The sequence below is a fragment of the Aethalodelphis obliquidens genome, unplaced genomic scaffold (genome assembly GCF_003676395.1).
Source record: "Aethalodelphis obliquidens isolate GAN/ISIS:26980383/991018 unplaced genomic scaffold, ASM367639v1 scaffold58, whole genome shotgun sequence".
Lineage (NCBI taxonomy): Eukaryota > Metazoa > Chordata > Mammalia > Artiodactyla > Delphinidae > Aethalodelphis > Aethalodelphis obliquidens.
In genome coordinates, this window is record NW_020838002.1 from 10032268 (window position 1) to 10054655 (window position 22388).

General features: G+C 38.8%; 1 protein-coding gene across 2 annotated transcripts in view; it reads right to left on the bottom strand.

The window, feature by feature from the left end:
• Positions 1–22388, bottom strand: part of PPM1D (protein phosphatase, Mg2+/Mn2+ dependent 1D) — a 54274-nt gene that overhangs the window by 19262 nt on the left and 12624 nt on the right. Inside the window, exons 2-3 of one of the 2 annotated variants that reach the window (XM_027087303.1) lie at positions 17331–17559; positions 6435–6559 (exon numbers count right to left, since the gene is read on the bottom strand). In XM_027087303.1, the coding sequence (XP_026943104.1) occupies positions 6435–6559; positions 17331–17559 (354 nt within the window). The remainder of the gene's footprint in view (positions 1–6434; positions 6560–17330; positions 17560–22388) is intronic. The other variant, XM_027087304.1, reaches the window with a different exon arrangement.

Below are 22388 nucleotides of genomic sequence, written 5' to 3' on the forward strand. Positions count from 1 at the left end.
CCACCTCTTAACAGTGACAGTATCTCAGGGCTCAGTCACTGGACCCTTCCCTTTTCTTTTTTCCCCCCTTTTTTACCTACACTCAATCCCTTGATTCAGCCACAGACTGATATCTCTAGCCTGGCCCTCACCTAGTCAATTTTCATAACCAGAAGCCCAATGGATATCACCCCTTTAATGTCTGATTAGCACCTTGAAGGTAAGTTGTCCAAAACTGAACTGACCTCCCCCTGCTACATATACTCTGGTCTTTGCTACATCAGTTAATGGCAACTCCACCTTTCAAGCTGCTCAGTTAAAAAAAAAAAAATCATAAAAAGGACACTTTATATTTGTTGTTCCTTCTGCCTAATATCTTGCCCCAAACACCCACAGACCTTGATGCCTCATCTCTTCACTCAAATGTCATCTTTTCAGACCTCCTCTGACCATCCCATTTATTTACTTGTTTGTTTTATTTTTGGTTGTGTTGGGTCTTCATTGCTTCTTGTGGGCTTTCTCTAATTGCAGAGAGAGGGGTCTACTCTTCGTTGCAGTGCACAGGCTTCTCATTGTGGTGGCTTCTCTTGTTGCAGAGCATGGGCTCTAGGCCAACGGGCTTCAGTAGTTATGGCTCGTGGGCTCTAGAGCGCAGGCTCAGTAGTTGTGGCGCACAGGCTTAGTTGCTCCACGGCATGTGGGATCTTCTCGGACCAGGGCTCAAACCCGTGTCCCCTGCACTGGCAGGTGGATTCTTAACCACTGTGCCACTACGGAAGTCCCCTGACAATCCCATTGAAAATTACACTCCCACCCCCACAACGTTTCCTGCTTTATTTTTCACATTAGCACTTTTTACTATATACCACAATATATATTCTACTTATTTATTTTAGTTTATCATCTGTTTCCCCTCACTAGAAAGTAAGTTCCATGGGTCCAGGAATTTTCACCTGTCCATTGCAGAATCCTCAGAACCTATAGCAATACCTGGCACACAGCAGGCATTTAATAAATATTTGGTGAATGAATAAACAATCACAAAGAAGTGGGGACTCTGTATGTGGTTTTATCCATTTTTTTTTAAGTTTATTTCTTTTTTGGCTGCATTGGATCTTTGTTGCTGTGCACGGGCTTTCTCTAGTTGTGGCAAGTGGGGGCTACTCTTTGTTCTGGTGCGCAGGCTTCTCTTTGCGGTGGCTTCTTTTGTTGCTGAGCATGGGCTGTAGGCACGTGGGCTTCAGTAGTTGTGGCATGCGGGCTCAGTAGTTGTGGCTCACGGGCTTAGTTGCTCCGCGGCATGTGGGATCTTCCCAGACCAGGGATCGAACCCCTGTCCCCTGCATTCACTGGCGGATTCTTAACCACTGCGCCACCAGGGAAGTCCCTGCCAGCCTATTTTTAAAAACATTTCATCTGGAGATCATTTCAAATGTATAAAGCTATAAAAATAAAACTATGACAAAGAACACCGATCTTTACTCAGATTCATCTATTGTTGACATTTTGCCCCATTCGCTTGTTTTCAATCTACATATATATAAAGATTCTGGGGCTTCCCTGGTGGCACAGTGGTTGAGAGTCCACCTGCCGATGCAGGGGACACGGGTTCGTGCCCCGGTCTGGGAAGATCCCACATGCCACAGAGCGGCTGGGCCCATGAGCCATGGCCGCTGACCCTGTGCATCCGGAGCCTGTGCTCCACAACGGGAGAGGCCACAACAGTGAGAGGCCCGTGTACCGAAAAAAAAAAAAAAGATTCTGTGTGTATATATAAAAAATATTTTAAATAATGGTCCTTTATCCCTAAATACTTCAAAGTGTATTTTCTAAGAATAAGGACACTGCAGTTATCAGCTTCATAAATTTATATTAATATAATATTTACCTAATATACCGTCTACCATCCATATTCTGAATTATCAGATGGCCTAATAATATCCTTTATAGGATCCAGCCTAGGATCAGGAATAGCATATACTTGTAACATTTCTTTTCTTCTTCTTTTTTTCTTTACTTGTAACATTTCTTTAACCTCCTTTATCTAGATTGAGGCTATGCATTTTTGACCAGGGTACTACATAGGGGATATGTGTACCACACATCTGGAGGCATACAATGTCCAACTATTCCTCATTAGTGATGGTAACTGTCATCACCCAGTCAAAGTGTCTGATTTCTCTACTCTCTAATTACTATTTTTTCTCTCTGGCAACTAGAAGTAGTTAAACAATGCTAATATCTTGCTGCCTAAGTATTTTTGAATATTTGTATAATATACAAAATCGAGGACCACGCACATTATTTCTTTCTCTAGGTAGTTAACAAATGTTGAAACTAAGCTAAGAAGAAAAACAGCATCACATCAATCAAGATCTCTCTCTCTAAATACACACCAATCTATTAATCAGTACCTTTTGTATTGATAAATACATTTCACCAGCAACTCATCTAATGCAATTATTCAGTCTCCATTTCCCCACCCTTACACCATCCCAATAAAAACCAACAGAGTACATAAAAGAGAAACTTGACCTGGTAGCAGTTCATAAGAGAAATATCTAGAGATCTGAGCTTAATAAGCCAACTAATGTGTTAAGATTACAAAAAGCTAATGACAGGATTCTTGGACTCCATTATTAGAAGTACAATGTTCAGGTAGCAGGAACTAAATATTTCCATTGTACTTCAAACTGGTCAGACCACATCTTGCAGTGTCCTCAATTCCCAAATCACGTTTATTGAAGGAAACATCTAGAGGAATACGACAAGAATAATGAAGGGTCTGAAATTAGCCTAGAGAAACATGCTAGCCGATTCTGAATAGGTAAATGACTGTCATTATGCAAAAAGAAAAGGAAGTACACTGCCCTGTCTGAAAGCTTCATGGAAGCAGATTTTAACTCACAGAATTGTCTAATAATACAAGAATTTCTACTTTGAAACATTAAGGAAAGATTACTGAAGATATTCAAGCAGGTTGAATTACTTCTTGTCTGAATTACTCCAGAGCTATATCTGAACTAAGTAGGAATGTCTGAAACAGGAAAACCAGTTGGTTTTTCTGCTCTTTTTGCCACTCCATCACCTGTTCCTTCTCTTCCTCTCCACAATCACTTAAGGGTTTCAAGGCTTACTTGAAATGCTTGGCGCACACACACTTAACATATACAAAATAAATTGGCATCTACTTTCTAAACTGAAGGTTCACCTTACTTTTGAACCTGGAGTAAGACCTTGCCCTCAGTCCGTGTTGAGTTCCCCACAAAAATTCCCTCTATTTCTTTAGTAATATTAATTCCTTGCCTCCCATGCCTTCCTCCTAAGCTCACTAATGTTACAAATGGCAACAGTTAACTGGAAATTTACCATCTACCTGAAGTGTCAATAGCAGCTGACTATCTGTCATCCACCTTGCCCCCTTTTTCTCCTTGCTAACAATTGGAGGATCAATTATATCACATGTATACTATGAATGAATGGCTTGGGAAACGCAGACAAAAATCTGTAAAATATGTAAAGTGCTTAGAATACTGCTACAGGTCCCTAAATGGGACCCTGGCCTCCAATTTTATTACCCTATAATTTTAGCCATTATGATCTTTTAAAAACAAGCTGGATCAGCTAAAATGATGCTTTAAAAACATACTGGATCATGTCACTGCCCTACTTCAGTACACAACAGTAATAAAAACAACTAACATTTACAGAGCACTTACTATGTGCCAGGCACTATTTTAAGCACTTTACACGTGCTAAGTTACCCAATACTCATGACAGTATGAAGCAGGCCCCACTTTACAGCTGAAAAAACTGTGCCACAATATATTAAGTAATTTGCCCAAGTTTGTACAGTAAATAACAGCACTGGGATTGGAAACTAGGAATTTTGGCTCCAAAGGCTACCTCTTAACCACTATGGCTTACTTCCTCTCCTATTCTTCAATCCCTTCCCAAAAGCATTTAAAATAAAATTCCTTATCATGGTCTAGAAAGCCTTGCAGGATTTAGTTTTTGCCTACCACTGGTAATGTCTTCACCGAACTCCTTACCTTAGCCTGCGCCACCCTCTTAATCAGGCAAGTGTCCTCATCCCCGCCTTCATCTTACATCTCTACCTCCTCTCTCTCACACTGGCTTCATTCTTGGTCCTTAAAGACAGCAAGTCCTTTCCTTTCTGCATTAGGATTCATTGCTAACAAACAACAATTTCCAGCTCAGGTTAACCTAGGCCAAAAAGGCAACTCAGAAGAAAATCAAGTAGCTCACACAGTAGACAAGAAGCTGGAGAACCAGGCAAGGAGACAGGGCAATTCCAAACAACTAGGCAGGAAAACCCAACCACATCAATGAGCACTGCCAAAGGAGGTCAGTATCACTAGGATGAATTCATTCCAACCACGTTTTTGGTTTTTAATGTTTATCCTTTCTAGATTCACAACTCAAAATCATGGAACAGGGAACCTAACTGATCTAGCTGGGGCCATATGCCTGACCTTTTATGTTTTATAAAAGGACCCTGAATAGGAATGTCTAAACTAAAACTGCACATAGTAGGGGAGATACAGTTTCCCAAAAGGAAGTCAGGGCATTATTCAGTAGGAAAAAAGAATATATGCTACACAACCCGCACCACCATCCCTCCAAAATCAAATGTCCACTAATTGCCTAACAGCCTTTGCAAGTGCTATGGCTTTGCTTTGACTTGGCCCCTTCTCCTCCTTTTAGGTCTTACTCACTCAAAATATCACTTTTTAAAAGAATGTTCCTTGGGCTTCCCTGATGGCACAGTGGTTAAGAATCTGCCTGCCAATGCTGGGACACAGGTTCAAGCCCTGGTCTGGGAAGATCCCGCATGCCGCAGAGCAACTAAGCCTGTGTGCCACAACTACTAAGCCTGCGTTCCAGAGCCCGTGAGACACAACTACTGAGCCTGAGTGCCACAACTACTGAAGCCCGTGCGCCTAGAGCCCGTGCTCCGCAACAAGAGGAGCCACCGCAATAAGAAGCCTGCGCACCGCAACGAAGAGTAGCCCCCGCTCACTGCAACTAGAGAAAGCCCACGCACAGCAATGAAGACCCAACGGAGTCAAAAATAAATAAATTTATTAAAAAATAAATAAATAAAAGAATGTTCCTTAATCATCCTCTCCAAAGTAGCCCTCCTCTGCTACCCACTATCCCTCCCACCAATCAGTGGCATATCATACTGTTTAATTCCTTTATAATGCTTTTTAAAATAATTTTCTCACTTGTTTATTATCTATTCTCCCCATTAGATTATAGGCTCCATGAATATTGGGACTATATGTATATGATCACCAAAGATGAACAAAGATAGTAACATGATAGGTAGCATGATCTTTTAAAAATGCAAATCAGATAATGTTACTCCTTAGCTTAATATCCTTCAATGTTTCCCAGTGCCCTTAGACTAGAATGAAAACATCTGTGGCTCATGTTTGCCTCCTTAACCCCTGCCTTTTGATAATTCCTACAACAGGCCACGCTGTTTCCCAATTCAGGAACCATGCCTAGAATATTCAACAGGCTCTTCACAAGAATAACTCCTTCTCAGCCATAAAATCTCAGATAAAATAACACTTCCTAAAAGGATCATTTCCATCACACTATCTAAAATAGCTTTTACCTTCTAAATTATTCTTTATCATAGGACTTTCATATTTCCTAACCTGTAATTATTTCATTTACAAGCTTACTTTTTAAAAAACTAAAGTATAATTGACTTGCAATGTTATATTACTTTCAGGACAAGTTTCCTTCTTTATTGCCCATCTCCCCAACTACTTAGTCTTGCTCCCTGAGGGCAGAGTCTATCTGTATAATCTCTCCAAAGCCTAAGGCAGTGCCTGGCACCAAGTCAGTTCTCAAGTATCTGTTAGAGGAAGAAGGAGAGAAGGGAAAAAGTGGTGTTTTCTAAAAGAAATTTTCCTTAGAAGAAAATTTAATTAGTACATCCAAGGTAAGGTATTTCTATAGCTATAATCCTCTAGCCTTCCTTTCAAAACCAGGTAGAACAGAAAATAAGCATGTTTATTTTGTCATGTACAATTTACTTTGCTAGCTAATGAAAAAAAAGAGCTTTGAAGGCTCTGAAGAGAAATATGAAGGGCTGAAGTAGGGAAGGACACTTAGAAATAGTTTTAAGGCTAACATCAAGCCTAGGCATACATTTACTTCCCTAGAAATAAATGGGAACTAGCAAAACATTGAACATAACTCATGATCAAAGAGCAATTGGCACTGAAACCCATACTTTAATTAGGTTTTCAATCATTTACTATAATTAGGTTTTCAATCATTTACTATAATGTCATATTTATACCTTCATTACGTGCCAAATGAGGGTTTAATTCTCAGTCTTCTCTTTTATTTTACCACCATATATTATAGAAAATCCAAGATGATTTCACCAAATATTAAGTCCTACTTACCAAGTGCTCTTGCTACTGCCAGAAATGGAATCTGGTCAATGACTGTGCTCCTTCTCACAGGTCCACTGTGAGTGAGCCGAGGTCGTTTCCAAACTACACGATTCACCCCAGACTTGTTCATCACGCTAAAAAATAGAGTTCACATAAATACTCTAAATGATTAAAATATAACAACTAAAGTAGTTTAACGTGTTAAATAGCTAATAAAATCAGATTATTGCAAAATAATGACTTATCTGTTTCAGATACAAAGATGCATAAACCAAAGCTCCTGTTCAGAAGGCAAAGACAAAATAGGGTAGATTAAGATGAAAATTTGGAGGTTATTGAGGTAGGCTAGACAGAATGGAATGGAAGCAATGGGAATAGAAATGAGTAGATATCATGTATGTAAAAAAGCAAGATAATTTTTTTTTAAGATCCAGTGACAGGCACACACACACACACACACACAAATGGAAATACACAGAAATAGACTACTGCAATAGGACATAATACATTTTTTCCTTTTCAAATCCATTTCAGTGGGATTCAGTGGTCTTAGTAATTTCTGCCACGATATTCATTTTGTGTTTCTTTTGGATTTTTTTAAAACATCTTTACTGGAGTATAATTGCTTTACAATGTTGTATTAGTTTCTGCTGTATAACAAAGTGAATCAGCTATATGTTTACATATACCCCCATATCCTCTCCCTCTTGCGTCTCCCTCCCACCCTCCCTATCCCACCCCTCTAGGTGGTCACAAAGCACCGAGCTGACCTCCCTGTGCTATGCAGCTGCTTCCCACTAGCTATCTATTTTACATTTGGTAGTATATATATATCCACGCTACTCTCTCACTTCGTTCCAGGTTACCCTTCCCCCTCCCCGTGTCCTCAAGTCCATTCGCTACGTCTGCGTCTTTTCTCTTTTTTTAAAATAAATAAATTTATTTACGTATTTATTTATTTTGGGCTGTGTTGGGTTTTTGTTGCTGTGCACGGGCTTTCTCTAGTTGCAGCGAGAGGGGGCCACCCTTCATTGTGGTGAGCAGGCTTCTCATTGCGGTGGCCTCTCCTGTTGTGGAGCACGGGCTCTAGGCATGCAGGGTTCAGTAGTTGTGGCTCGTGGGCTCTAGAGCACAGTCTCAGTAGTTGTGGCACATGGGCTTAGCTGCACCACAGCATGGGGGATTTTCCCAGACCAGGGATCAAACCCGTGTCTCCTGCATTGGCAGGCGGATTCTTAACCACTGCGCCATCAGGGAAGTCCTATGTCTGCGTCTTTTTTCCTGTCCTGCCCCTAGGTTCTTCAGAACCTTTTTTTTTTTTTTTTTAGATTCCATATATATGTGTTAGCATACAGTATTTGTTTTTCTCTTTCTGACTTACTGCACTCTGTACAACAGACTCTAGGTTCATCTACCTCACTACAAATAACTCAATTCATTTCTTTTTATGGCTCAGTAATATTCCATTGTATATATGTGCCACATCTTCTTTATTCATTCAGCTGTTGATGGACACTTAGGTTGCTTCCATGTCCTGGCTATTGTAAATGATGCTGCAATCAACATTATAGTATATGACTCTAAAAAAGCAAGAAAATTTGATAACTAAAAAAACTGAGGGGAGGAAGAAGTGGTTAAAATTGAAGAGGGATTACATAATGATAAAAGAAATTGAAAAGGTTGTATACTTTTTGAAGGATTTAGGGGTATTGAAAATAGAACTTCAATTTTAATATTTTTGATCTGAGGAATTAATAATAAATTTCTCAATAGAAGTACCTATGTATTTAGATATTTTTGTATTTAGAAGTGAGACTAGACTTTGGAAACAGATCAGCTGTAGAAATATAGATTTGGGGGTTACACAACAAGAAAACCCGCCTAGAAATTTGGTGTTGGAGCAACAGAAATCTGTAATTAATACACAAGAAGTCAGTACACTCCAGGGTGCCTAAAACATTGAGATATAGTCAAATATTGCAGCAAAAAAGTAATAAAACTCAACAGAGATGGTCTCTCAACCTATGCCTGAACGACTGAAATGGGAAACTGGCCCTTAAATCAATTTAATCATAATCTGCCTGGAATTTTAAAAAATAAATAAACAGAAGAAAAATGCTCCCCTGGAAGGCTTTAAAAAGGTGAGGGGAAGAGTGGCAAAGAGCATTCCCAAGAAACAGTATTAGCCTGCCTGATATTAGGTTCACCTGACAGATACATGCATAAGACACAAGTGGATTCTGAACTCTCAAAGATAGATGACATTAAGATAACTGAATTAAATCTTCACACTAAGGTCCCACGTGCACACTGAAACCCTCTGATTATAATCTGAAATTTCATTTCATCTATGGCAGGCCAGCTGACAATAATATGTGGTCTTCTTGTCAGTTACTGTTCTCATTATTAATGAGTACTATGACATCCTGATGTATACATGAGTCTCTTAATAGCTTACTATGTTGACTGTGAGTAGTATGACTCTGTCCCCGTAAACCTGATGAACACTGAAACTAAACTGGCTTCAAGATATGGAAAGCTGAAGACAGGACAGATAGTGGTGACCATCTCCACAGGAATGTCAGTATGAAATGCTGTAGACCTCAGCAGCAGCCTCCAAGTTAACCTCCATCTGTGGCTTTTCTATTTCTGCTCTAACTTCAAAGGAATGAAGATACTAGGGAGAAGAGATAACAAATGGAACACAAGTTCTAAGAGAACCTAAATAAAGGCATAAACCTTCATAAATGAGAAAAAAAATCTTCCTCTGAGCCCAGAAAAACATGAATATGACAGAAGGAGAACAGCCTCAATCATCTTTCTTAAGTAGAAAACAAGCTCATGAGACAAGGGCAGGCCAGGAGATTTGAGCAGCTCTGTCTCATGAAACTTCCTGCAGTGATGGAAATGTTCACTAGGCACAGTCTGATACAGCAGGCATTAGCCATGTCCACCAACTGAGCACTGTCAATGTGACTAGTGCAAATGAGGAACTCAATTTTTAATTTAATTAATTTATATTTAAATTCAAACAGTTATATGTGGTTAGTGGCTACTATACTGGACAAAACAGGGGGGAATGCAGCAAGTACAGGATGAGCAGAAAACTTTGTCAACATTAACCTAGAAGAGAAATTCAAGAGAGGTGTTCATTTACTAGCCCTTTTGGGAATTAGTTTAATTTGTAATACTGAAAGCAACATTGTTCTTGGTCATAGTAAGAGTATCGAAGGCCATCACTGTTATTTTATGCTTTCTTCAATGCTGATCCTCAAAAAGCAAACAGGAGAGTAAACATTGAATCTACAATTCACAAGAATCTGTGAAACATAAGAGTTCCAGGAGAAGAGACACCAACATTCTGCCTTCCTAACACCTTATGCCCTATTGTTCTTTCCTAAACCAGCTCCCTAAAAAGTAAGGCTTAATACTTAAGTAATTACAGTACCTACGCAAATTGCTTCCAACATAACTCTCCTAGGAGCTCTCTAGATACTTAATATTCAAAGATATTATGGTCTCTGTGTTTCTCAGAAACAAATGACAAAATAAGGGCACTGGCTAAAACAAAGTTTTAAATCCAGAATCAAAAAACCAAAGAAATGTTGCAAAAGATGCTGCTTTTATTGCACTTCCTGCTGTTGTCCTGCATGACTAATGGCATACACAAAGGATCAGCCTGATATGCAAAAGGATGACTGAGCAGCAACAGAAGGCTGGAAAAACAGAGCACTGGCCAGTTGCCCAGGGTGAGGACAGAGGGAAAGGAGTAAATAACTTACAATAAAACAGTTGAGGGACTTCCCTGGTGGCACAGTGGTTAAGAATCCGCCTGCCAATGCAGGGGACATGGGTTCGAGCCCTGGTCCAGGAAGATCCCACATGCCGTGGAGCAACTAAGCCCGTGTGCCACAGCTACTGAGCCTGTGCTCTAGAGCCCACGAGCCACAACTAATGAGCCCACGTGCCACAACTACTGAAGCCTGCGTGCCCAGAGCCCGTGCTCCACAACAAGAGAAGCCACCACAATGAGAAGTCCGCGCTCGGCAACGAAGCGTAGCCCTCGCTCACCGCAACTAGAGAAAGCCCGCACACAGCAACGAAGACCCAACACAGCCAACAATAAATAAATAAATAAATATTTATTTATTTTAAAAATAAAAAAAAAAAAAGTTCGATTTGTGCAAAAAGACACCTGCTTTCAAATGGCAAACAGCATCTGTCCAACTATCCAGATGCTATTTTAAGTAACAGGACAAAAAAATAAACTCTAAAAGAAGTTATTAAAATAAAAATAATTTTAATATTCATAGTGAAAAATAAAGAACAGTCAAGAAAAACATTTTTTTAAAGACTAATGAGAGGAGTCAGGCCTACCAATATTAAAAATTAAAATAAAGCCTCAATTTAAAATAATATGGGCTTCCCTGGTGGTGCAGTGGTTAAGAATCCGCCTGCCAATGCAGTGGACACGGGTTCGAGCAGCAATGAAGACCCAACGCAGCCAAAAATAAATAAATAAATTTATTAAAATAAAAATAAATAAAATAAGTATGGTACTGGTGCACGAATATACAGTATTAAAAAAAGAAAGCCCAGGGGCTTCCCTGGTGGCACAGTGGTTGAGAGTCCGCCTGCCGATGCAGAGGACGCGGGTTCGTGCCCCGTTCTGGGAGGATCCTGCATGCCACGGAGCGGCTGGGCCCGTGGGCCATGGCTGCTGGGCCTGCGCGTCCAGAGCCTGTGCTCCTCAGTGGGAGGTGCCGCAGCAGTGAGAGGCCTGCATACCGCAAAAAAAATAAAAATAAAAAAAATAAAGCCCAGAAAAAGACCCAAATATATATAATTGCAAAGCTCAATTTGCATAACTATCAGTATTGGTCTCAGATACATACTGACCTTCACACTCATAGGATCAAATAAACTATAGCATGAAACCAGGCTCATTTAACTTTGTAGCATACAGGACAGGAAACAGAGTATGCCAGCACTGCTGCTTCAGTCGTGCTGTCTTCAGCAGTGATCCTTACAGAAATCCAGGAGCCAATTTCTAGGCACCACAAGTGAGCTTCGTATGCCATAAGAATCAGTATCTTAACAGCCCATGACTTGCTCGTCCCTGCACAAGTCAAACTGCATGTACACATGGCAGCTAAGGTCTCTGCTTCCCAAGAGAAATTTGTGGTCCATTCAAAATCTTTCCTATCCAGATGCAGTTCCATTCAAGGGTCATTCTAAAATAAGCAATGTTGCCTTATAACAGAGCTGACATTCCATATTTATCTTAACCAGAGAAAGAGTGCTAGAAGAGGATAAACTCAAGATCATCTTCCCATTGAAGAAGGGTTTTATGCCTGGTAAGCCTTCTAATCAGTAAGGAATGGTTGTTCAAGTGGCTACCAATGGCCAATGAGAAAAAAATATTAACATATCCCTACTACTCAGCTTTAATTTTATAATTCCAGAGCTATAAGATTAAAATGTAAATGATGGGACTTCCCTGGTGGCACAGTGGTTAAGAATCCACCTACCAATGCAGCGGACATGGGTTCAATCCCTGGTCCGGGAAGATCCCATGCACCACGGAGCAACTAAGCCTGTGCACCACAACTACTGAGCCTGCGCTCTAGAGCCCACGTGCCACAACTAATGAGCCCACGTGCCACAACTACTGAAGCCTGTGTGCCTAGAGCCCATGCTCCACAACAAGAGAAGCCATTGCAATGAAAAGCCCGTGCACCACAACGAAGAGTAGTCCTCGATTGCTGCAAGTAGAGAAAGCCCACGCCCAGCAACAAAGATACAATACGGACACCCCATATTTAATTAATTAATTAAAGAAAAATTTAAAAGAGGGACTGCTTAAAATGTGAATGATGAAACCACACAAATACTAGAAAGGTGGTTCTCAAAATATGGTTCAGGGACGCCGGGAGTCCCCCAGACCATTTCAGGGAGTCTGCAAGATCAAAATTATTTTCTTTTTCTTTTTTAAAATTTTATTTATTTATTTATTTTTTGGCTGTTCTGGGTCTTTGTTGCTGTGCTCGAGCGGGGGCTACTCTTCGTTCTGGTGTGCAGATTTCTCACTGCGGTGGCTTCTCTTGCTGCAGAGCCCAGGCTCTAGGCACGAGGGCTTCAGTAGTTGTGGCACATGGGCTCTAGAGCGCAGGCTCAGTAGTTGTGGTGCACAGGCTTATTTGCTCCACGGCATGTGGGATCTTCCCAGATCAGGGCTTGAACCTGTGTCCCCTGCATTGGCAGGAGGATTCTTAACCACTGCGCCACCAGAGAAGCCCTCAAAATTATTTTCATAACAATACTACGACCATGTGTATACAGTGGACTTTTTGAGCAGTTACAGGATTTGCTATATTGTATAATAAAATGTGTCAATATTTGGATGATCTACATAACTCAGCTAACCAATACTTTATAAATGACCAATACCTAGGTTTCAAAATCATGCATGGGGGTTATATACTATAGGATTCCAACTATATGACACTTTGGAAAAGGCAAAACTATGGAGACAATAAAAAGACCAGTGGTTGCCAGGAGTAAGAAGGGAGGAAGGGGGCTTCCCTGGTGGCACAGTGGTTGAGAGTCCGCCTGCCGATGCAGGGAACAAGGGTTCGTGCCCCGGTCCAGGAAGATCCCAAATGCCGCGGAGCGGCTGGGCTCGTGAGCCATGGCCACTGAGCCTGCGCGTCCAGAGCCTGTGCTCCGCAACGGGAGAGGCCACAACAGTGAGAGGCCCGCGTACCACAAAAAAAAAAAAAAAAAAAATGGAGGGAGGAAGGGATAAATAGGCAGAGCACAGAAGCTTTTTAGGGCAGTGAAACTATTCTGTATGAAACTATAATGGTAAATACATGTCATTACACATTTGTCAAACCCTAGAATGCACAACACCAAAAGCAACCCTAACGTAAACTATGGACTTTGAGTGATAATGATGTGTCAATGTAGGGTCGTCAATTGTAACAAATGTACCACTGGGGAAGGATACTGATAGTGGAAGAGACTATGCGAGTAGAAGGAGGCAGGGAGTATACAGGAACTCTCTATACTTTCTGCTCAATTTTGCTATGAATCTAAAACTGCCTTAAACAACAAAAATCTACTAATTAAAAAATCATGCATGGATAAAGATATTATTCAACCAATGGCTCTTGGTTGTAACTGATATACCTATGGCTCTCAGTGAAAGAGTATGAAAAAAGTCACTGATATGATTTCAGATACCACACTATTATTAACCTTTAAGAAACTCCCTCTTCGTGAATTTTAGAATAATATCAAAGAAGAATACCCCCAAAACATGGAAAAGCTTTTAAAATAGTCTCCATTTTCCACCTATAAATCTCTGTAAAACCAGACTTTACTTCAGATACTACAACCAAAATACCTTATCACAACAGATTGAATGTAGAAGCAAATACACGAATCTAGCAGTCGCCTATTAAGCGAGACAATAAAAAGACTTTTAAAAAATGTAAAACAATGCCAATCCTCTCAAATGTTTGTTTTGGGGAAACAGCTATTTTTTCATAAAAATTTTCTTTATATTAACAAATAATGAGCCTAACATTGTTATTTTTCAATAAATGAACAAATATTTGAAAATGTCTCCATTTTAATTCCTAGTATGGTAGAATCAATACATATAACCCATATAAACAAAAAGCTCTTTGAGGGCCTCAATTTTTAGGAGTGTAAAGGGTTCCTAAGACCAAAGTATTCATAACTGCTGTACAAGAAGAAAATATAGAAGACTTTTTAATAACCTCAGAGTGAAGGAACTGTATGTATGGCACAAAACCCAAAAGTCATAATGGTAGAGACTGATCAATTTAACTACATTAAAATAAACTGCCACATGGAAAAATATTCCAGGAGCAGAATCAAAACACAAACTGTGAAAACAACATCTGAAACTCATCAATTATATCAGTCTAATTTCTCTAATGTCTAAGTGGCTCCTACACATTAATACAAAAAAGGCTAACTACTCTCCCCCAAAATGAACAAAGAATATAAACAAAAAAAACACAGAAAAGGAAGTATAAATGGCTCTTAAATAAAAAGATATTCAACCTTTCTCAAGATAAATGCAAATGAAAACATCACCAAGATGCCTTTTTTTAACCTACAACTGGATATGATCAACTGTTGTCAGGGTCATCCACGTATCCTGATGATATAAGTATAAATTTGTACAATCTCCATGGAGACAAAGAGTTAGCAATGTAATTTTATATCCTGCTTATTGTGACCAATAAGCATTCTCCTATATTATTAAAAATTCCTGGTAGGGGAAAGGGGGAATTGGAGGAATGTGGTCAAAAGGTACAAATTTCCAGTTATAAGATAAATAAGTACTATGGATGTAATGTACAACATGATGACTATAGTTAATACTGCTACATTATATACAGGAAAGTTTTAAAGACAATAAATCCTAAGTGTTCTCATCACAAGGAGAATTTTTTTCCTTTATTCTCTCTTTTCTATTTATTGTATCTATATGAGAAGATGGATGTTAGCTGAACCTATTGTGGTAATCATTTCACAATATGAGTAAATGAAACCATCATGTGGCATGTCTTAAATTTATAGAGTGATATATGTCAATTATTTCTCAGTGAAACAGGGAAAAAAAATCATATATTAAAGAAAAATTCCCCATACGTATGGGAGTTCATTACACTATTCCACCTTTACTTTTTTTTTTTTTTGACTGCGCCACGCAGCTTGCAGGATCTTAGTTCCCCAACCAGGGATTGAACCCAGTCCCTCAGCAGTGAAAGTGCAGAGTCCTAACCACTGGACTGCCAGGGAATTCCCCTACCTCTACTTTTATGTTTGAAATTCTTCATAACACCATGATTTTTTAAAATTTACATATAAAAATTAATGTTCATATCATATCCAATGTTATGAATATATATTAAATGTACTTAACCATTTTCCAGCTGTTGGGCCTTCAAGTTATTTTCAGCTAAATTAACAGTCAATAAACACAGCTGCAATCAATAGCTCCATTCAGATATTTTGGTCCACATTTCATATTTCTTCTTTAGAGTAGATTCCTTAAATTACTGAGTCTATATACATTTAAAATTAGTGGTGTTATATTTTGTGTAGGTCATACCAATATATAATCCTATCAACAGGATACCCATTACAACAAAAATATTGCTAACCCAACAGCAAAAAATATAATTTCATTTCAATAACGTTAAACATTTTTTCGAATGTTTATACTATTTTTTTGAGAATCTGTTTTTGTTCAAACTTCCTCTCCATTATCCATCTATCTGAAGGCAGCAGAGTTTTAGTGTTTTTCTTACTTATCTTTTGAACTCCTGGTAGTTTAAGGATGTTAATTCTTTCCTTCAGTTTATTATTTCTCTGAAAAAGACCATTTTGATTTAATAAAAGCAAGAAAGAGGGCTTCCCTGGTGGTGCAGTGGTTGAGAGTCCACCTGCTGAAGCAGGGGACACGGGTTCGTGCCCCGGTCCGGGAAGATCCCACATGCCACGGAGCGGCTGGGCCCGTGAGCCATGGCCGCTGAGCCTGCGCGTCCAGAGCCTGTGCTCCGCAACAGAAGAGGCCACAACAGTGAGAGGCCCCAGTACCACAAAACAAAAAAAGCAAGAAAGAGAGGAGGGACTTCCCTGGTGATCCAGTGGTAAAGAATCCGCCTTCCAATGCAGGGGACACAGGTTCAATCCCTGGTCAGGGAACTAAGGTCCCACACGCTGTGGGGCAACTAAGCCTGCACGCCATAACTACTGAGCTCGCGTATCTCAACGAGAGAGGCCACGTGCTACAAACTAAAGAGCCCATCCACCGCTCTGGAGCCCGCGCCATAAATAGAGAGAAGCCTGTATACCATAATGAAAGATCCTGCATGCCGCAACTAAGACCCGATGCAGCCGAAAAGAAAAAACAACGACAAAAACCTGGGGCTTCTTAAAAAAAAAAAAAAAAGCAAGAAAGAGGAGGCAAGTAATAATATCATTGTAAGACTTGAGTTAGAATGATTATTTAGAAAACACCAAACTCTGTTTAACTTGCCTTAATCCTTGATTTTTAAAAATTAGTATTGGAATAATTTTTAAATTTTCTTATGTTACTCATTCCTCTGATTTTTAGAATAATCTTACATTTTAGTTCGTAGCATAAAAATATGCTGAAGTCAAATTCAGTTCATAGTTTACAAACTATCTCGATACATATTGAGACAATAAGTTGAAACAGAGGTTTGCAGCATATATGACTCAGAAATAAAAGGGAAAAACTGAAAGCTAATTCTAACAAAATTCTATTCCCAAAGACAGATTCAAATTGTTCTACTCTGGGGGACTTCCCCAGAGTAGGTGGTCCAGTGGGTAGGACTCGAAGCTCCCAGTGCAAGGGGCCCAGGTTCGATCCCTGATCGGGGAACTAGATCCTGCATGCATGCTGCAACAAAGACGACCTAAGACCCAGCGCAGCCTAAAGAAATAAATATCAAATTGTTCTACTCTGGAACTATAAGGGCTGCTCTGTCCAGATTCTGAAGGGCATGCTGATCAGTATTTATGTAAAAGGTTTTAAATAAATCCTTGTATGTTTTGTTACTTGAGTAACAAAATTATTATTATTATTAGTTATATTATTATTATTATTTAATAATAATAATATTAAAATATTATTTCCCTTTGGAGCCATTATCAGAAATAAAACAGTCAACTCAAAATAATAAGATAAATATGAACATACATAAGTACTTCATCAGGCAAACTGAAAATCTGTAACTTCATTAAAAGGGAGGAGTAGGTCAATCTGGTAAATAAAGCAGAAAACGACTAAATAGAACCAAGAGAAGAAAGACAAAATAGGACAATAATTACCTCCCACCAAGTCCTTCAATTCGTTCTCTTTCCTTGGGAAGTTCTGGCTTATGGTCCTGTGTCACCTCCACAGCTCTGATAAAATCATCCTTTGGGTCATCCTGAATTCCAAGAACCACCCCTGAGTCACCCACATGAGCTACATACATCTTCAGGCCCCGTATGATGACCACACTGGCAGTTGTCCCTGATGTGCTGGGAAGACCTGTCATGGTCTTTGGCCATTCTGCTGTAATAAAAAATAAAACATTTTACTCTTTCAGGTGTATACATTAATCCTGTGGCAGAATAAAAATGCCAACATATGCTGAATTAGCATGTTAAATTTTGAATTAGCATAGGAAAATATTTAAGAAAAATATTTTGAAAGCTATTAAAGAAGGACTTGTATTAATCCCTTCATTCACATATTAATAAATTAATTTTATAAATAATGCAATTATATTATGACCATCAAGCTGATCCTAGGAGAAAAATGTTACAGCACAGATTTACTAATTCCACATAAGTCTTAGTCTTAATTACATTTAGTGGCAAGGATATGTTAAAAGTTTTGATACCATACTGCTAGCAGCTTATCATCTGTTTATTAATTTCACTTCAAGAAGATTTTCAGAAAAAGCTACTGGATTTGTTTTTAAAACAACTGTTGAATATTCATAATCTAATAAATAACATTTATTGAGCACTTACTGGATACCACTTTCTGTGCTAAGAGCTTTACATGTATTGTATTATCTCATATAATACACCTAAGTGATAGGTAAGATTAGTTCCATTATTTTCATTTTGCAGATGAGGAAACCAAAACTTTGAATGGTTAAGAAATTTGCTCAAAATAACTCAAGTATTTTAAGTGGCAAAGATCCCATATACCTAATTCCAAAACCTATACTGACTGACTATATTCACTATCATTTAAAATTCTGAAATATTCTGTAATATTAAACTTCAAGTTACAGTTCAAGACAGCAAACTAAGTCCAAACACTGACATATTCTCCCCACCAAAATCCTACTGAAAGGACAGAATATAAATATTAGAAAAAGTCCAGAGCAGTCATGAAACACAGAGAAGGGTCATAAGAAAATCTGAGGAATTCCTGGAATTTTAAACAAATAATTATATTGAGGGAAAAATCAGAATGCAAAATTTGTAATCCAACATAAGGAAAAAGCACAGTCAGTAAAGGAGGCAGTACATCAGTATTCCCCATTAACAGAGTTCCAGAAAAGTTCAAACTCAGAGGCAGTGGCAAAGGCTGAAGTCAGGAATGGATGGTAGAAGCCTGGCAGATTCATTTAAAACTGCAGGAGCTAGGTCAGTGCCTAAATTCCCTGCATGGTAAAAGGTGAAACATTTAAGTTCCTAAGATGCCGGTAACTATAATACCTCTCTTTTAAGAAAAGTGGTGCATCAGCTGATAGGGACAACAGGGTCTCAAAGGGGATGTGGTAGAAGAAATAAGCCCCCTCCCCAAATGGACGGGTGCCACACAACTTTTATAGCCACAAGCCTTCTCTAATATGTTTGGGCTAACTAGTTCTTTTCTTTTCCAATATTATATATGCTGAAAAGCCATCTCTTGAACACTACAGTGCATCTCCCCATCCCATCCCATCCCACAGATGGAACCCACCCTCCAGAGTGACCTGTCACTCACAACAGGGGGTTGCTTGCAGTATACGAAATAATGACCTTCACAAATGCTAAGGGAAACCAGAACAGCTACCAATATTGATGAAGCTAGAAATTCACACACACAGGCATATACACATGTAAAACTATCAGCAACAGCACCAGACACATAGTTTGTGCTCAATAAACATTAGTTTTTGTTGTTATCACCATTATGTATTTAAGAAAAGCAACCAGCCTGAGAGGCACCAAGTGGAGTCGCCGAAACAAAGAAACAAAAAAAGGCCCTAAAGAAAACATTTGTGGATAGATTACTGGCATTGATAAAGTTCAATAAGGCTACTGGATATAAGTAGTTATATAAAATATGAATTCTATTTTTGTAAAACAGCAACAAAAAATTACAAAATGTAACTTAAAGAAAAAAGATCCCATTCACAATAACAGTGAAAGGTGTGATATACCTGCCAACAATGCTAACAAATCTCTAATAAGACCTGTATGGAAAAGTTGTAAGCCAGTGAACAAATACAACAGTGAGCACAGAGACAGATCCATGCATATTCAGACACTTGATATATGAACAGTGGAGAAAGGACAGTCAATAAATGGAAACGGGATAAAATTATAAAAAAACAACAACAACAACTTTGGGTCCCTGATGCCAAACACACACACACACACGCACACACAAAATCAATTCCAGGTACATTAAAGACCTGACGTGAAAAGCAAAGCTAAAATGCTTAGATAATGCACAAGAAAGTACATTTACGATCTCAAGGTGGGGAAGGATTTCCGAAAGACAAAGAATGCACTAGCCATATAAGAAAATGATTGTGAAGTTGTACTACCATCAAAATTAAGAATTTCTGTTCATCAAAAGATATGATTACTAGAGTGAAAAGACAACTCACAGAATGGAAGATGATATATTTATAATATATACACACCAAAAGAATGGTATCCAGAATATATAAAATGCTAAAACAAATCAAATCAAGAAGACTACTCAATAGAAAAATGGATAAAGGTCCTGAACAGGCTTTTACAAATGAGGAAATCCAAAGAGCCAAAAAGCATGCAGAGGTGTTTGGCTTCTTTAATCATCACGGAAATACAAATTAAAAGCCATAATGAGGACTTCCCTGGTGGCACAGTGGTTAAGAATCTGCCTGTCAATGGAGGGGACACGGGTTCGAGCCCTGGTCTGGGAAGATCCCACATGCCGCGGAGCAACTAAACCCGTGTGCCACAACTACTGAGCCTGCGCTCTAAATCCCGTGAGCCACAACTACTGAAGCCCGCGAGCCACAACTACTGAAGCCCGCGCCCCTAGAGCCCGTGCTCTGCAACAAGGGAAACCACCGCAATGAGAAGCCTGCGCACCACAATGAAGAGTAGCCCCTGCTCGCCGCAACTAGAGAAAAGCCCGTGCTCAGCAATGAAGACCCAACGCAGCCATAAACAAATAACTCAATAAATAAATAAATAAAAGCCATAATGAGATACCACAACATAATTATCAGATTGCTGCATAAATTAAAGTTTGACAAGAGTTAAGTTAAGAATGTGGAGTAACATGTTCTATCATCAACTACTGGTAGGAGTATAAACTGGTACAACTACTTTAGAAAACATCTAGGCATTATATGGTAAAGGTGAAGATATGTATACTCTTGACTACTCACTACCCATTGGTATATAGCATAAATTCATGACACACAATACATATGAATGTTCATACCAGCACTGTTCATATGGACTAAAAACGGGCAACAGCTCAAATGTCCTTCAACATAACAACAGACTATATTACATATAATGGGTGACAATCTTACAAGAAGGATGAGATAAAAGAATACATTCAGCATGATTTTCTTCAGAAAAAAAAAACTATCATGTTTACAGACAAGAGGTAAAACTATTAAGAAAAATAAGTAAATCACTACAGACCTATAATCACAAAAGTCAAGCTTGTGGTTGCCTCTTGGGGGACGACAGAAATATGAGATCAGAAAGGGCATACAGGGGCTTCTGGTGTACAGGCAATGTTCTCTTTTGTAACTGGATGGTATTCATTTTATGATTATTTATTAAAGTGTACATTTATGTTTCATGGCCTTTTATGTATGCATGCTATGTTATATTTCACACCTTTTTTAAGTTAAAAGAAAAACAAGCAGCAGGAAGAAGGCTTCAATTTTACAAACATAGATCACAGCAGACAGTTCCCTAGCCCATGCAGTTTTGCAGTCTGGTTACAGACGTCATTTCCAGAAGCCCAGCATAGAATATGGTGTATGTTTCTTTAGTCCTTTCAATTATTTTATGGGTTAACTGTAGCTCTTGCTAAAACATTTTCTTTTTTCCTTTTTTTTAAAAAAAACAAACAAACTAGAAAACATGGTTTTCTGCAGCTAAGAACCTGAAAAAAAAATCTATTATCATAATAAATGCAAACGAGGTGAACTCCCAGAAACAAGGGTTCTTAACTACATTCAGAAAATAAAATTTACCTACAGCATACAAGTAATTTAGCTGTTTGCAAAAAGCACCTAAAACAAGATGAAAAAGAGCTAAAAATAAAAAGGATATTCAAAGCAATGTTAATATTTAAATCACATTTTTTGTCAAAAGCACTAACATATTATGAAAGAAATTCCGCAATGATCTAAAAATACTGAATAATCCATGCTTTCCCTATTCATTTGAAATGTCACCTTTTATCATATGTTACATTTTGCCTCAGATCTATTTCTGGACTCATCCTACTAATCTATTTATGGTGCTTTTTAATAATAGGGAGTTTAAGTATCCGCCAATTATTCTTCTTTTTCAATATTCTCTTAAGTATTTTTCCATATGAACTTCAGAAGCAACTTGTAAAATTAAAAAACAAACCCTGTGGAGGTTCTGATTGAAACTGCAATAAATTTATATATTAAGGAACCTACCTCTTTAATTTGTCTTCCTTAGTTAGCCTTTCTTGTTTTCTACTTTACATTTTAATCTTTTAATTTAAAAAAATGACTTAAAACTAGGAGTATATTAAAAAGACAGTATCTGATAGTATATGAACTCTGACATAAGTATCCTTTAGGAAATGTGCATAAGTCATTAAAACAAAGACTAGGGGACTTCCCTGGTGGCACAGTGGTTAAGGATCTGCCTGCCAATGCATGGGACACAGGTTCGTGCCCTGGTCCGGGAAGATCCCACATGCCTCGGAGCTACTAAGCCCGTGCACCACAACTACTGAGACTGCACTCTAGAGCGCGCAAACCACAACTACTGAATCCTGCACGCCTAGATCCCGTGCTCCGCAACAAGAGAAGCCACTGCAATGAGAAGCCTGCACAACACAACAAAGAGTAGTCCCCTCTCGCCACAACTAGAAAAATCCTGTGTGCAGCAATG